The sequence below is a fragment of the Ambystoma mexicanum genome, chromosome 3p (genome assembly GCF_040938575.1).
Source record: "Ambystoma mexicanum isolate Mex_15411 chromosome 3p, UKY_AmexF1_1, whole genome shotgun sequence".
In the NCBI taxonomy this organism is placed as follows: domain Eukaryota; kingdom Metazoa; phylum Chordata; class Amphibia; order Caudata; family Ambystomatidae; genus Ambystoma; species Ambystoma mexicanum.
In genome coordinates this window covers 964,795,146-964,811,595 of record NC_090925.1, presented here as the reverse complement: position 1 = coordinate 964,811,595, position 16,450 = coordinate 964,795,146, and the positions used below count along the sequence as shown (strand labels likewise).

General features: G+C 48.1%; 1 protein-coding gene across 4 annotated transcripts in view; it reads right to left on the bottom strand.

The window, feature by feature from the left end:
- ITCH (itchy E3 ubiquitin protein ligase) overlaps nucleotides 1–16,450 on the bottom strand; it is a 2,968,415-nt gene that overhangs the window by 235,699 nt on the left and 2,716,266 nt on the right. For all 4 annotated transcript variants that reach the window (XM_069652264.1, XM_069652266.1, XM_069652265.1 and 1 more), the window contains exon 22: nucleotides 2,672–2,768. In XM_069652264.1, coding sequence (XP_069508365.1) covers nucleotides 2,672–2,768 — 97 coding nt within the window. The remainder of the gene's footprint in view (nucleotides 1–2,671; nucleotides 2,769–16,450) is intronic.

Sequence of the window (16,450 nt, the reverse complement as noted above, 5' to 3'; positions counted from 1 at the left end):
TGGCTCTTTTGAGGTTTCTTTGAGGGGTTCGAGGCCGTATTCTTAAAGACCTTCATCTTCCTTCTAAATTCATCTCATTTTCTTGGGGAATCTGACTTAGTCAGGCATCGTACCAATTCGGTAGACGTATCCGAGGAAGAAGAGGGAGATCTATGTCTCCTCTTAACCTTTTTTGAAGAGTAAGATGAAGAGCGTCTCGATCTACTACGTGATCGAGACCTCTTAGAATGTTTACGTCGATCCGATTCCTTCGAATCGCTCGATTTCCTATGAAACGCTCGATTTCCTGTGTCTTTTTGACGAGGCCTTCGAGGAGGCCTTGGAAGCTTCCCGCTCCACTGCCAGTTTACCTTTCCTCTCACGAAGGGCCTTCTCCGTCATCGACTGACAGGAGCCATACTTGCCGGTTCGATGGTCTGAACCTAGGCACCAAAGACAAACGCGGTGAGGATCTGTAATCGACATCTTCGATCCGCAGTCGATACATTTTTTGAACCCCATCTTGGGAGTAGAAGCGGTGGAAGAAGACGACATTTTCTGAAGAAAATTTCTAAGCACGCTGTTCTCGGAGCAAAGCAATCGAAAAAACGGAACTGAAGCCAACGGGTGCGGCACGAGCTACTTATACTGATGGTGACGTTGACACGGTATGGAGCCCGCCGAGGGACATCAACGCCACAACCTCGTGCACAGCGCCCTCTGCCAAGAGTTCAGGCCAAAAGGAAGCACCTTGTACTGAAAATGTTATGACATAATCGTGAACTGCAGAAAGTTCTGATGCGGCTGGTAGATGGGGACATGCAGGTACGCATGCTTGACATCCAGGGAACACATCCAGTCCCCTGCACACTGAGACTCTGCTATGTCTGCGGGAGTAATCCTCTTGTACAGCCTACCTTAAAGTGGATCACCTCAAAAACAGCTCTAGGAAGTTTGACCTCACCACCCCAACCTTCAGAGCATTGCACTGGCTCCCCAATCGCGGCCAGGATCGGATTAAAAACCACATGCCTCACGCATTAAACAACCATAGCCAGTACGCTGGTCTGACTGAAGGCCAAACGAAAAACATTGTGCAGCTCACTGTTATCTTGCAGTAAGACCATAAATAGCTGAAACGCTCAGAAGGAAAAACTTAGGAAACCGTCCTTCCCATACTAAACTCTGGTACGCTGAAAATCCCTCCCAGTGGCAATCCAGACTGCTCCAAGTCCCCGTTTAGATTAGATAAGAATTGAAGACCTGGCTCTTCCATCACCACCTTGGTGTATACTGGATTCCAGCTATCGGGTGCACCCGCCCACTGCACTGCCCATCTATTATTAATGTTTACTTGTTGAATTCTCACCACCAGTACTTTGCTATATGATCTGTGCAGCGTGCCATTTCTTCCGAGCTGGGTATGCCCCATAAGAATATTTGCTTCTACTCACACCTTGCTAGATGCATCTGCACCCCTCCTGCTGCACACTGCGTGCAGGAGGAGGCTAATGCCATGATCCAAGCATTATTCACCTGAGCTTTTTGCTCCTGCTAAAATGGTTGTCCTGTTTCCTGCCACACCATCAAGGAGGCAGTGTGCCAGCCCGTGATGACCTTCTTCGTGGAACGAAGAGCAGCTTGCATTTGCTTGCATTCGAGCCAGAAGGCTTGCTGGTATCCCCTTTGAAGGTCCCTTAAAAGGCTCAACTCCTTGTTGGGCCTGTCCGGGGCTTTCAGCGGCTCAGAGCCTTGCCAACTTGCCATGCCACTCCTCCATGATGGCCATGCTTCTCCAGGCTCAACTTCGACATGCATCCTGTTATCCTTGTTCTCCTGCGTCATGGAAGGTAAGGCAGGACCTATTTTCCCCTTACCATTGGTACACTCTGTCAAATATTAGGCGGGAGTCGGCAATTCAGGTTTTGGCAAAAGACATTTTTATTTGGCAAACAAAGCTTATGTGCAGCTCTCGCAATTTAGAAAATGTTCATGCTGAGAATCTCTGCTTCTCGTTACACCTGTGCTTAAACAAAATCAAAATGTTCAGTCGGCTGTTACACCACCTCTTGGTGTCGGCTCCTTAATAAGAGCAATCAAATGTTAATTCACCCTGTATGCGCTTCGGGTGTGGGCTCCGTGAACAAGGACTGAAAACACAATGCTTTTTCATAAATGACTGCTCCAGCTGTCGACAGTGAGACTCATTTGCACAAAGGTTCATTCACAGCATAACCCACTGCTTGTTGTCAGTTTCAGGGGTATGTGAGCCCGGATTCTTAACATAAATGACTGCTCTGGAAGTTGGCGGCCGGCCATCCTCTCGGGACCCGTGAGGTCTAGCCTCACACCCCCCCGCCATCAACTGTGTTACCTATGCTACCGATATTCCCTGCTGCTGGGGCACATTTTCGGCTCACCGTGTATCCTAACCTCAACACGGACTATGACTTTGACACTTCTCAGAAGCCCCCTGTAACATGAGGCACAGCTTAGCCAGTATTTGCATTCACACTTATTGTAGTAGCCCTCCTGCACCAGGAGGCTGGGCACACCAACTCAATCTATAATGAATATGTTCTGCACTTCGCTTGTTTTTCTATGCACTTCTATAGCTAGCGCCTAGATGCCTGAGGGTTTTGTGCGAGGAAATATATGCAAATAAATAACAAAATAAAGTAGTAATAATTACCCATGAGATCAGCAAATCCTCCAACAGGTAATCTGCAGGTTCCAGTAACAAACTGTAGAAGCCTCATTCGTTTTTCATTGTCCATTTCTTTCACAAACTAAGAAGAAAAGAAAGCAAATAGGTGCTTGTACACTACGTTACCAGCCAATCAGAATCAAGCATCAATGAGTGCAAAAGATGTCATAGTGGAATCAATTTTAAAACTCAAATAATATGTATGTTGCTCTAAACTTTAAATATCATGGACCATTCAACGTTAGATAATAACAAATCACTTCTCAGTAATGCTCTTTCTGATGGATGTTCCTCCCATGGATTCCTCATCTAGGATATCTCCCAGTGCAACTACTCTTCAGAAACGTTTCCACCGCCAGGGGGTGCAGCATCCTTTTCCCCCTAGTACTCGGTCACTAAAAGAGCGAAAATAAACGAGTACTAGCTACCCACCAAGAGCAGAGTCAGGGAAGGTGATGAGGAATTTGTGTGTGCAGTGGTCGAAGTGTACGAAAAGAAGTAGTGGAACTATGTTCCCTACTGGCCTGCCCCCGCTGCCCACAAACCCCATCGCCGCACCCCCTCCCACACACAATACAAACCCCCAAACACAAGCACCTGCTGTTTAAGAGAACATTCAGTGCAGTTCACTAAAAGTGCAAGTTTCAACTTCTTCTTAACACCTTTGGTTTAAAACGAAACCATTCCGGAACGGTTTCCTTTTTAAATAAAAGAATAGTAACACTAAAACATAATTTGAAACATCCATCAGAAATAACATTACAGAGAGGGAAGTCATTTGTCCTTCTAAAGAATTCCTTTATCCCACAGATTCCTCATCTATGAAAGACCCCCACATTAGGGAGAATTCTCATTCTATGGCTAATTCCCCTCACCTATTGAGCCCCCCAGCAGCTTTGCTGGATTTCTTGAGTTTATTTTTTCCACTTGGTAAGAGTGTGTACCTTTTTCCCACTCTTACATGTGTTTTGCCATGTGTGTTCCTACTGTTGGTGTGATTTTGGGCTCTGGAGTACATCACTCCATGAGCTCCCCTTTTCATGTGTTTTAAATGGAACCTTCAGTGCAGTAACACAGGGTCGTCTTTGAGACTTCCCTCTGACTCCATTATTCTGGGGCTGACTACTGTCCCCCAGAAATGGGGGGAGTTGCATTAACTTTACATAGTCACTTTTAAACTACAGACCCAGTACACCCTATCTTACATGGAGTACTGGAAAGGGTTAATACCTATCCCTTGTTGTCTGTGCCTCTCTGAGCTTTGTTTAGCTCTTTTAACATTTAGACTTGGCTGGTGGCAGTGGTATCTACCCTAACTTTCCTACCGCGATTATACTATATAAACGTGGTAATTGTTTTAGGCTATATTATATTAGCCTCGAACATAGACCCGCTTGACCAAATACTTTTTAGTTTGGCTCCGTCGGGTTTATTCACCATTTCTTTTTGTTAAAGTCCTTCTTGTGTTTTACTTTGCGTGGCAAACCAGGTTTGCCTTCTTTGTTCACCATCGTTTGGCGGGCTTCTGCCCAGCCCTCCTCTGTCCCTATACGGCCGAGTGGCCCTACTTAAAATGGTTGTATTACCCAAACTCCTGTACCTCTTCAATAACATCCCGATATGGCCCGGTAAACCCTTTTTTGTTAAACTAAGGTCACTAGCATCTTCCTTTATATGGAATGGTAAAACTGCTAGGTTAGGGTGGGATAAAATAGTGGAGCCTTTTTCACAGGGTGATATTGCAGCCCCTGATTTCGAATTGTATTGCATAGCAGCTCAGGCACAATTTGTAAAACATTGGTTTGACCCCGGGGACACTGCCCCACACATTCTTCTCGAGAAGCACGCAGTCCGTCCCAATGATATACGTTCGGTCCTTTTGAACCCCACCTATAGCAAAAACTGCCCCTTTGTCCCGGTATACGTCACTACATGGCGTGGTCCAGGATCTATAAAAGGATCGGCCTGGAAGTCCCCTATGACCCAGATATACCCCTGTGGAATTTCTCCAGTGTTTCCCCGACCTTTGACAGAGCCCTTCAGCGGACCTGGGACCCGAATAGACTCTTCAGGTTGCGTGATATGTTCCCTGATGGCACGTTCTGTGAACTCGCAGATTTCACGAGGGCGGTTGGAGGTGGTCAGCTTAAACGCCTCCAATACTATCGTATGAGAACCGCTTTTGCCGTCAAACGGCCCTTCTTCCCGGTGGAACCCCAGGCACATGAGTGTATCAGAGCCATGGTGACGACGGACGGTCATGGCAGGGGAATCTCGTCACTATACACCCTGGTGCAATCACACTCGCCCTCACGAAACACTATCAGAGAAACCTGGGAGCGGGATGTGGGTACTCAGATAGATGATGTACCATGGGCCCGATATTGTCAACTCAACAAATCGGTCTCCATGAACTCTGGACTCCGACTGATCCAGTTTAAAATACTGAACCAGCTACATTACTCCCTGGACTGGCTAAATTTGTGGACGGTTGCACAGGGACATGTTTGAAATGCGATGCTCCTGATGCTGGGGCATATCATATGTACTGGTCGTGCCCTGTTATCGCAAACTTTTGGCGTAAAGTGGCCGAGCTCCTCGTGGAGATAACGGCGATCCCAGCCACCCTATCTCCCCCTAAAATACCTGCTTGGTGACATTGGGAAGGTGAAGGACACCACGAGGAGACTATTTAACAAATCATGTATTATTGCCAAACGCTGCATCCTTAAATGCTGGAAATCCAATGCAGGGCCTACCCGATCCAATTTCCTGAAAGACTTGTGTATGGTGAATGATGACGAGGAACTCTTTGTTTTATCTGTCCCGACACCCTGTCGTCCTAAAGATATATGGTCCCTACTACGTTTGTATTTATGTGATTTGATGTCCGATGTAACACTTACCCCGTTGCCTTAGGTGACGATACCTGTCTTACTGCTACTGATATATGCCACTGTCGATACTATACACGTGCTATACTGTATTGTTCATGAGAACTGTCTTGTTGTGAATTGTTCCCCTCAATAAAAAAGTTTTTTTTTTTTTTTTTTTAAAAGCTGGACCTCTTTCCTGGTCGCCCCTGTCCGAGAGATATAGTTGCTGAGGGCTGACTAGGTCCAGCCGATGGAAACTGTTCCCTCTGCCTTGGAAGAATGAGGCAGAGGAAAAAAGACAGGAAGATGGATCTTTTGATAAAGATGGAAAACAGAGACCTTATTCGGGAGGAAGGATGGTCTCGCTCTCAACGGCACCTTGTCTTTGGAGAAAACCAAATAGGGAGGTGTAACTGATAATGCCTGGCGCACACTCACCAGACTATCAACCAGGAAAATTACCTTCAGGGTGAGTAATCTTTACTAATAAGAATGGAGGGGCTCAAACAGAGCACACACAAGACATGTTAACACTAAATGCAAACAACAAATTAGCACGGGGGAACTGATTGAAGAATTTCCACAGAAATTGCTTAACTACGGTAATCATGAAAAACTAGCCCTGCTCAAGAATTATCTTAAAAAGCAAAATGGCAGCAAGATACCCCTTCACAATGTCAATCTGTAGACCCATCCTGGCCAAAGAAGGCAGGAAATCCAAAACCAAGGACATGAAGCAAGTAAAAGGGTCCAGATCCATCTCCTGGCACCAAGCTAAAATGTTACGCCATCTGCAGGCATAAATGGATTTGGCGGCAGGCCTCCGGTCAGGAATGATCACACCCAAGACACTTTCTGACAAATACCAGCCCTTATAGGTTAACCTTTCAGCTGCCAAGCATAAAGGTTCAGGGTGCTGAGGTTTGGGTGGAGTACTCGTCCTCTCAAATGGGAGAGCAGATCCGCTCTGTGGAAGAGGCCAGTGAAGGCAGATGGACATGTCCAGCAACTCTGGGTACCATGGCCCAGAGATTTGGTAGTCACCTTAGAGGACTGGAATTTGTGGAGGGACTCTTTTTTCCCTAACAAATTGTTCTCGTCAAATTGCATGTCCGGGAGTTTAGCATGGACATCCGAGGCAAAATACAAGGTCCTCAATAACGAGTATCACTGTCCCTGTGGCCATTGTTCTCTGCCAAACAGTCAACTGTAAGCAGGCCTGACTGGAGAATTTGGCTGGATGCCTCCTTGCCATCTTTATCTAGGGCTTCAATGACCTCCATCTTATCCCCAGAAGAGAGGGGTCGCGCAGCCCCCCCGATAGGTAAACTCCCAGTCCATAGTCGGGACCGAAGCCGCTGCCTCGACTACCATGTTAAAGGGCAGCAGGGAGTTCCTTTATGAAACTTTGTCAAGAATGTCTGTGAGTGCAAGTTGTGCCTATGGTTTTGAAGGGGCTGTGTGAGAAACCTGAGGGTATTCTCAATCCTACTCCTATTGGATCCTCTGCAAAGGTGGCAAGGGAAAGGCCATCCCTCTTGGATCCCGACACTGGGGGTGGAGAAGCGAGGGAGGATCACCTGGATGGAAGGTCTTTGAGGATTGGGTGTGGGGTGCCCTTGGGCGAGACATGGTATCCCCCTTTCCCTATTGACGACCAACCTACCCCTTCCCCTATCCTTTATGGGCTATTCTAAGCCAGTTCTCCTTATTTTCCCACATGTAACTCTTGACAGTACTGGGATGAAGAAGAGGCATTTAAGAGTGATGAAGACTACATATTTTCACCTCTTTGGTACTGGGATGAAGAAGATGCCTGCAAGGAGCTGTGAGGGTCAGACAAGTCCCTTTAATTATGGTCATGCAGGCCTAATGAAGCATGCACACCTACAGCCTGTCAAGGGGCTGTAGGTGTGTAAGAAGAGACAAGCCCTGCAGCAGAGAGAGCAACAGGGAGACCTGTGTGTGGAAGAACAGCAGGAGACCCTTCTGAGGAGGCAGCTGTGGTGGCACCGGAGAAAGAGCCAGGACGCCAGCCGTTATCCCACAAGACTTGTGAGACCCGATCTGAATGGGCTGTGTACTTTTAACAAGCATGGGAGCCTCCATAGCCCAGCGCGAGCCCAGAGCACAGAGGACGCTGTCCACCGGTAAGAAGCTGGTGGATTTCCTGGCTTCATAAGCCGAGTGGAAGTCGCATGAATCACCGGGAAGAGGCACAGAAGGCTGGTGAGTGTGGCGAAGATGTTCCAGCACTAGGGAGCACCCATAGGACCGCGAGGCAACAATGGTCCGTGAAAGTAAATGAATAAATACATGTTGAAATCCGAACTAAATGGAAACTTCACATTGAAGCAAACAAGTGCATATTGCATACTGAATATAATTATTATTTTATTAACTTAAATTTACATTTTGCAAATGAAATGCACATTTCAAGAATATAATTAAGCAACATAGGTGCACATTGAACACTGACCTGAAAGTAACCAATATTTTTTTTATAACACTTTATTGGTTTTTAAACATACATACAGTACACCAACAAACCCCCCCCCCCCACCCTCCCTCTCCTCAACGCCGGGGTTGGTTCATCACTCCATTCCTGTCTTGCCGCTCTGCACTTTACTTTCAGGATCAGCCTTTCTCACCATGTCCCGTATAGTGGTTGTGTCGCCGGGGCGTGGCCTGGAGCCGATGGCGTACAGAGGCTGAATAGCCGAGCTCCGGCCGAGACGCCGTTTCTCGATCCTTTTTGCCGGCATAAGAAGTGCCTACGACGACGAAAAGCTGATGCAGAGGTGGGAGAAGCTGACCCCGACACAATCTGCTTGACCAGCCTGGAAATCGGACCCTCTGATCGGCGAAACTGTCCTCGAATCATACTCCCTCCCCCGCTTCCATACGCATCCAAGATGGCGCCCCACGCCACTTAGCGGAAACTCTGAGAAGGAAGCCGCCATCAAACGGCATCCGGGATTAAGGTGGCCAGATCGAGAAGAGACAACACGACGGAGCACGATCGCATGCAGGACATTGGAAGGGAGAGCCCTCACCCTGCTTCTCACCACTGGGCGAGGCCCGCCACAGCGGCACCTGGATACCGCTCCTGTGGTACACTACGCGGGCTCAGCCGTTGCTGAGGACGGCCCGCTGAGGGCGCACACGACCACCGGAGGTTCCTCCCCAGCGTCGCCCCGGGGCGCAGGACAGCGAGTACCAGCAGCAAGAACGTGACTACGGCGCCCCCAGATCTTCCTGCTCCGGCGAGTCAGACGCTCAGAGGTAAGGGCAGCGACGGCGACATCGCAGATATAGCGGCGGCACCTCTACCCCCCTGCAGATTCGGATTCATTGACTTTTGACACCTTGGGAACATCACTCATTACTCTACACACGGGGAGACTACTGATACCCCCACCGGTAACTCATCTAAAGTGTCCCAGGGGCAGCATCACTGAGACCCCAAGATGGCCGCCAAGATGGCCGCCAGGAACAAAGCGAAAGCAGCCACCATGGACTCATTTGTATCCGCCAAGTCAAAAACCCCTACACAGGCTCGCTCTTGTACCCCTGAGATTACCCACACGAAAGAGGGGGAAACCACAGATAACCACTTCCAAATACTGCAGGCTATTGCTTCATTGAGGACACACATAGACTAAGATCGACAAATTTAAAATGGACATTCAACTCATGCGTCAGGACGCCCGGAAATTAACTGAGAGGGTGACAAACACTGAGACTTCAATAGAAGAAACGGCTGGGGCCACAGCAGCCTTGAAATCCAAGGTTGCAGACCTAGAGAAGAAAGTGGCTATCCTGGAGGAGAGGTCCGAGGAGGCCGAAGGGGGAACATTAGGATCCTAGGAGTAGCAGAAGGAAACGAAGGCCCAAACACTACAGCCTACGTAGAATCCTTGCTACAACAGGAGATTGGGGCTGGGAAACTGTTGCAGGGTTTCGCGGTCGAAAGGGCCCACAGGTCCCTCCAGAAGCGGCCCCCACCTGGCTCATTCCCACGACCAATAATTGCTAAAATTCTAAACTTTCAGGATAGGGAAATTATCTTACGGCACTCCAGGGAAGAAGGCCCCATCAAACGTGGCGACTCTAAAATAACCATTTACCCTGATTACACTCAGAAAGTGCAGAGGGAGAGGAACTCTTTCGTCCCAGTAAAAGCAAGACTTCGACAACTAAACCTGAAATACAGGCTGCTCTACCCATCGCGCTTGAAAGTCATCTTCAACGGGCGTGCCATATTCCTAGAAAACCCAACGGCCGCCAACATGTGGCTGGAAGATAACAACCTTGCAGATGGTAAAGATGCTCCCCAGATAGAAGATTGAGGCTCTCAGACCGTCGGCATATGACACATGCTGCCATAAATGGCCACAACAAGCACAAGCAACCGGACCTCAGAATGTAATGCAACTAACAGTTAGCTACATTAAACGGCCCTCGTTCGGCCTCTCCGCCAGATACCAGCCCTATCCCCCGCAGACAATCCGGGTCGGGTCAGCCAACGGCCCGACCCAGCTCGCGCCCGATACCCGGATGGGTCTAGACGGCTCAAGAGCGCCCGAGCACCACAACGAAGATGTAGTCGCTGGGCGCACCAGTTCGGGTTTTGTTAACAGTTTTGTTAGTTAGCAGTCTTCATACCACTACCGCTGAAGAAGCACAAGATGGGTGCATGCTACAAGCCGGGGGGCGAAGAACCCGATTACTCCCATCAACAGTCTCATAACCTCGGATCGGCATTAGTACAGGCTCCAGAGGAGGAGCTGCCAGCCGGGCTCGAAATATTGAACCGATGGCGTCACAACTCAAAGTGATGACGTGGAATGTGAGAGGGATGAGCTCATACCTGAGACGAAACTGAATACAGTCCTATCTCCGCAGGAAAAAGGTTTCGATTGCGATGTTGCAAGAGACGCATCTTACGGAAGACACCATGTCCAGAAACGCTGCAACAACTCGACTTGGTGGATATTTGGAGGGAACAGCGTCCTTCTGAAAAGATCTATTCTTACTATTCAGCCCCACACAAGATCCACTCGAGAATCGATTATCTGTTCATCGACAGAGAACAAATACCATTGGCAGAAACCACGGCATATTTAGGAAGATCAATCTCAGACCACTCCCCACTGATCATGCAATGGCAATTAACGGGGCCTAGACCACCAATCCCCATGTAGAGGATGCCTACTGCGGCCCTCGCCGACCCTGAGTTCAGAGAGGACCTCACTGAAAAACTAGAAGAATACATTGACATTAATAAAGGCTCAGTATCTACCTGGAGCACATTGTGGGAAGCCATGAAGGTGGTGGCTAGAGGAGAAATAATATCAAAAGCTGGAGGCACTCGCAGGCAATTGAGGACTGAACTCGAAGCACAAGAGGAAGAGATCTCCCATCTAGAATCCATCTCAGCCATTACTCCAGAGGTCAAAATGAAGTTGAAGGAAGCCCGCGAGAAATGCCAATCTTCCTGGGACAGATTAGAGAAGTTTAACTTCGCAACATACACTACCAGGTCTCACAAGGAGTCCGACAAACCCGGCAGACTGCTGGCCTGGCTGTGTAAGCGTGAACGCCCCAGGCACCTCCCAACGGAGATACTGGACGAAAACGGGATACATCACAAGACACAACTAGAAATTAATTAAGCGTTTGCCAAATTCTACTCCAGATTGTACTCCCATGACACACAAATAGACAGAGATGAAATTAAAGAAACACTGGAAGAGATAGGCCTCCCCAAAATATCCAGCAACAGAGAGGCACTGGAGATGGAAATCACAGCAGAAGACGTGACAGTAGCAATCAGATCGCTGGCCACCTGTAAGGCTCCCGGAAGTGACGGCCTCCCGCCTGAATTTTACAAAACATACGAATCCACCCTCACCCCAATCCTCCACGAGGTCTACGAAAACGGGGTCTTACCTAACACTATGAAAGAGACAATAATTATTCCCATGCTCAAACCAAACAAACCACCCACTGACTGTGACTCCTATCGCCCTCTGGCCATGTTAAATTATGACAGCAAGATTCTCACCACTATACTGGCCAGCAGACTCGCTAGGGTGGTAGGGTCCCTAATCCACGAAGACCAGAATGGTTTTGTTCCAGGACGTAATACCACAGCCAACCTGAGAAGGCTTCAACACATTATGGCCGAAACCTATGAGAATGAAGAAGACCTAGCAGTACTATCACTCGATGCCATCAAGGCCTTTGATTCTATCTTCTGGGAGTGGCTCGTCGAGGTGCTGAGAGGGTTCGGGTTTGGCGAGGGCTTTTTCAGATGGATCACAGTACTCTATAATTCTCCTGTGGCAAGAGTTAAAACTGGCAGAACAGTGTCTGAATCCTGGAAAATACAAAGGGACACCAGACAAGGGTGCCCACTGTCGCCCATGCTGTACATATTGGGCCTGGAGCCGATTGCCATATATTTTAGGAAACAGTTCTTTGACGCTGGCATCAAAGTGGGCAACGAACATAACATAATATCCCTATACGCGGACGATGTCCTTTTATACTTGAAAGATCCCCAGGTCAACGCACCAATCACATTGGATGTACTAGACAACTATGCGAAATACTCTGGGATCAAATTCAGTACACTGAAATCCTCTGCCTTTCCCTTGGCTAGCCTGAGAGGCCTAGAAGAAACTGATCTCCTGGACATTGGGATAAAGTGGCAACTCAACACGTTTCGGTACCTAGGAATTAATGTGAGCCACACCCCAATGCTCACACACAAGCACAACACGGAAGTAGCAATAACCAGCCTTCGCAGATCCATGAAATTTTGGTCTAGACTCCCACTTGCAATGGTAGGCAGAGCAGCAATCATTAAGATGATAATCCTCCCCCGATTTCTGTATTTCTTCGTCAACATATGCCACTACGTCAGACCGCTCTTCTTTAAGAAACTGGAGGCACTTATCAAGGACTTCCTATGGGGACCTACCAGGCATAAATTGACTTTGGCTACCCTATCCCTCCCATACAAGGAAGGGGGAATACAACTCCCAGACCTCCAGCTGTATTATCTTGCGGCACAGCTTAGCCACGTGACGAAGTGGCTCTCAGACGATCCATCAGCCGAGCTGGGACTATTGCGACAATCTCCCTCCAGAATATTCCCCAAAGAAAATCTTTGGAACCTCTACGACAATCCCCAGATGCCCCCCTGATCGTCGAACTTGGTAGGCAGATTTGGACCAGAACTTGCTACATCAGGCAGGTGAAACACCCTTACTCTCCAGACAACCCCATTCTGGTTGACGTGTGCAGAACAGAATCGGATCTCTCCACAGCTAGGAGGTGGGAGGGCTCCGGAATTTACACATGGGGGGATATGTTTGAGGAGGGCGAATTCATGGATTTTGAGTCACTGCAGGCTAATGAAGGGCTATCAAGCGGCCAGTTTCTCTGGTATCACCGGCTCAAACAAACCGCCAAGAAGATCTGGTGCAGCTGGCCGGAGGAACCCACCCCAGACCCACTGTTACAGGAGATGCACGACCTTACGGATGGCTGGAAACCGGTCTCTCGACTCTATAAGAGGCTCATCGACAAACCCAACCCCACAAGTGCGACACTGAAGGCGAAATGGGAAACGGACCTCGAAACTACGCTTACAGACAAGGAATGGGAAAGAACGTTACTATACCCCAAGAAGGTGTCGAGAAACTCCAGATTCGGTCAGATACAACTAAACGTCCTATATCGGACGTATATGACCCCACACAGGGTGGCCTCCTTCAACAAACAAGCCTCCCCGGCTTGCCCATGGTGTGGGAACAACAAAGCTGATCTGATCCACATGTTCTGGACTTGCACCAGGACAATGGGGCTGTGGTCCAAAGTTAAACAGACCTGCACTGATGCCGGGATAAGCAGATATGAATGGACACCCGGGGAATGCTTATTAGGGGTATACCCCAGACCAAGCAAATACAAACATGTTGTTAATTTGATGGACATTGCATGTATCCTTGCAAAAAGAACTATAGCCATTGCATGGAAGACACCAGGGGGCCCTAGACATGAACGCTGGATGAAAGAACTAGAGAGATGGACTGCAGCCGAAACCAGAGCCTTGCAAGATGGAATCATCTCTAGCGGAGACATTGCGAGTGACACTCTAGACTCTTGGAAGGCCCTCCTGAGAGATATACACTTTAGTGCAGACCATAAACCCCCTTGATAAACCCCACCACTTTGTCATAACTGATCCCTCGCACTCGCCTGGATATGGTGATCTTCTTGACCGAGATCCCTCCCACTTCCCGTGACATCGGAACCCCTATTTGCAGCCATGCCCACCTAAGTAAGAGGAACTGTTTCGCATGAAGACAGTTGTTGTTTATGTTTATTGTTTTAGTTAATTTTCTTGTATTTGTATGCATCTAATACAAATGCTAATAAAATACGTTTAAAAAAATAAAATAGTGGTTGTGTCCATCTCTTTTCCTATTGAACCGGCGAGGTCTATATCACATGGTCTTCCCACTTTCCCCAGATCTTGATGGCTTTTGCCGGGCATCCCCGTGCTCTATAGATTCTATGCTCTTTCGTTGCACATATGTCCATTTTGTTTTTGATCATTGGGCCACTGATGGGCTTTCCGGAGCCCCCCATTTCTGTGCTATATCGCGTTTTATCAGACCCATTGCATTGGAGAGAAAAATACCCTCCCATTTACCCAGAATATTCTCATCTGGGGCCCCCAGTAACATTATTGCAGGTTGTGGGATTATTGTGCGCCCCAGGGTTCTCGTTAACAGTTGACAACATTGCGCCCAGAAGGACTTGATTTTAGGGCATTCCCAGAGAAGGTGGATGAAAGTGCCCTCCGACATTTCAGACAGTTAGGATCCTCTGCCCTCCCCCTGCCAAATAGGGCCCCTCGGGGGTAGTACACCCTGTGTAGTATCTTAAGTTGTACCAGTCTAATTCTGGGGTCTATTGCGATTTCGCGTGGGTGGATCAGTATTTGGATCCAGTCCTCTGGTTGAAAGTAACCAATATTGAATATATGTTGCACAACGATTTAACTCAAACCTTGAAGTAAAGTACATTAAATGCTGAAGGGATCCAAACAGTGAACTTGAATGAGTGACTGCAGTGCGGCAAGGCCACAGTTTGACAAAAGGCGCGTGACATGTGGTGGTAGAGCCACAAGGCAGTCAAGGAGAAGACAGAGGAGCGCAAGATTACATATTTAGCCAATAGGCCATTAAAAGGAGTTAAGTGGGGGTGACTTGGTGTGCAGGAGCAAGTGCCAAGGAACTTGTATGGTCTGAGGAGGCCAGAGAACCTTATTTGCCCGACCTGCGATGGGTGGACTGTGCGGACTAACAACTGCACATAGACCAGAGGGCCCTGAATGGTGAAAGATAAGGACACTGTGAAACAGCCCAATGAGACCACTGCGAATGAACTGGCGAAGTAAGCCAGAAAGAGGGTCAGATTGACATGGTGTTTTTGTTAAGACTTTTTGAAAGGCTGAAGCAAGTGTAAGTGGCGGAGTTGACGTCTTGGGGAAGGGAACCCTGAGACCTGAACGACCACACTTGTCTTGGGACCGGACCACACTCGTCTTGGGAACGGACCCCTTTCGTTTTGGATTGTGTTACTTGAAACTTGGGGAAGGAAACCCCAAAGATTGGATCTGAACTATAGCTCCTTGAACTGGAAAAAGGCAAACTTGGAGACCTTTTTATGGAACTTTCTTATGCTTGGGCAAGGGGAGCTGGAAGAAGATCAGCACTTCACTTCACAGCTGTTAAACCTAAGGTTTCAACCACCTTAGCCATCAGGTGTTGAAATGAATGATGAGTTTTCCCTGGAATAGGTGTAGGAGGCATATTCAACTCAGGGGAAGTGTCTAGACCACTTGCCTCTTGCAAATCAGTAGCAAGATTTAGGAAATCATCTTCTGCCCCATAAAATTCCTCAGGGAAGTCTGACCTCGCTTGGGCAGAAGGGTACAAGCACAGCAAAAAAATAATCGGCAACTTAAAACCATCAAATTGCCAAGGGGATGCCTGTCCAGCTCCTATCATTAAGGAATCTGCCCACGACCTCGCACCCTTCATTACAACCTTTATCAACTCCTCTTTTCAATCGGGAGTGGTCCCTAACAACTTGAAGGATGCTTGGGTTATCCCTCTTCTAAAAAAAACAACTCTGGATCCTGAGGTACCAACTAACTACAGGCCCATCACGACGGTCCCATTTCTCCTGAAAGTCTTAGACGAGCTGCATATCTGCAGATACAGGACTATCTGGAAACCAATAACCTTCTAGGTACCAGACAATCCGGCTTCAGACCTAAGCACGGTACAGAGACAGCCCTCTTAGACCTCAAAACCCAAATTGAGGATCTCAAAGACAAAGGTAAACTAGCCCTGCTACTACTACTAGATTTATCCGCTGCCTTCCACTTGGTCAACCACCAAATCCTTTGTCATCACCTAAAAACTGCAGCCCATTTTTCTGACAATGCCACGAACTGGATCAAATCATTCTTGGACAATAGACATTTGAGGGTATTCTCCCCCACATCCTCTGCTGACCCTGCGCCAGTCCCTTGCGGGGTCCCTCAAGGATCGTGTGTATCCCCCACCCTTTACAATGTCTTCACTAAACCCCTGTTCAATGTGCTTGATTATCTGGGTGTCACCTACACCAATTATGCCGATGACACCCAGATACTCATCCCCATCACGGGTGATTATACGGTAGACTCGAAAGCTTTGAATGACACATATCATGTCATTCAAACCTGGATGGCACATCATGAGCTCTGTCTTAATGACGGCAAGACAGAGCTCCTCATCCTTGGGACTCAGCAAAG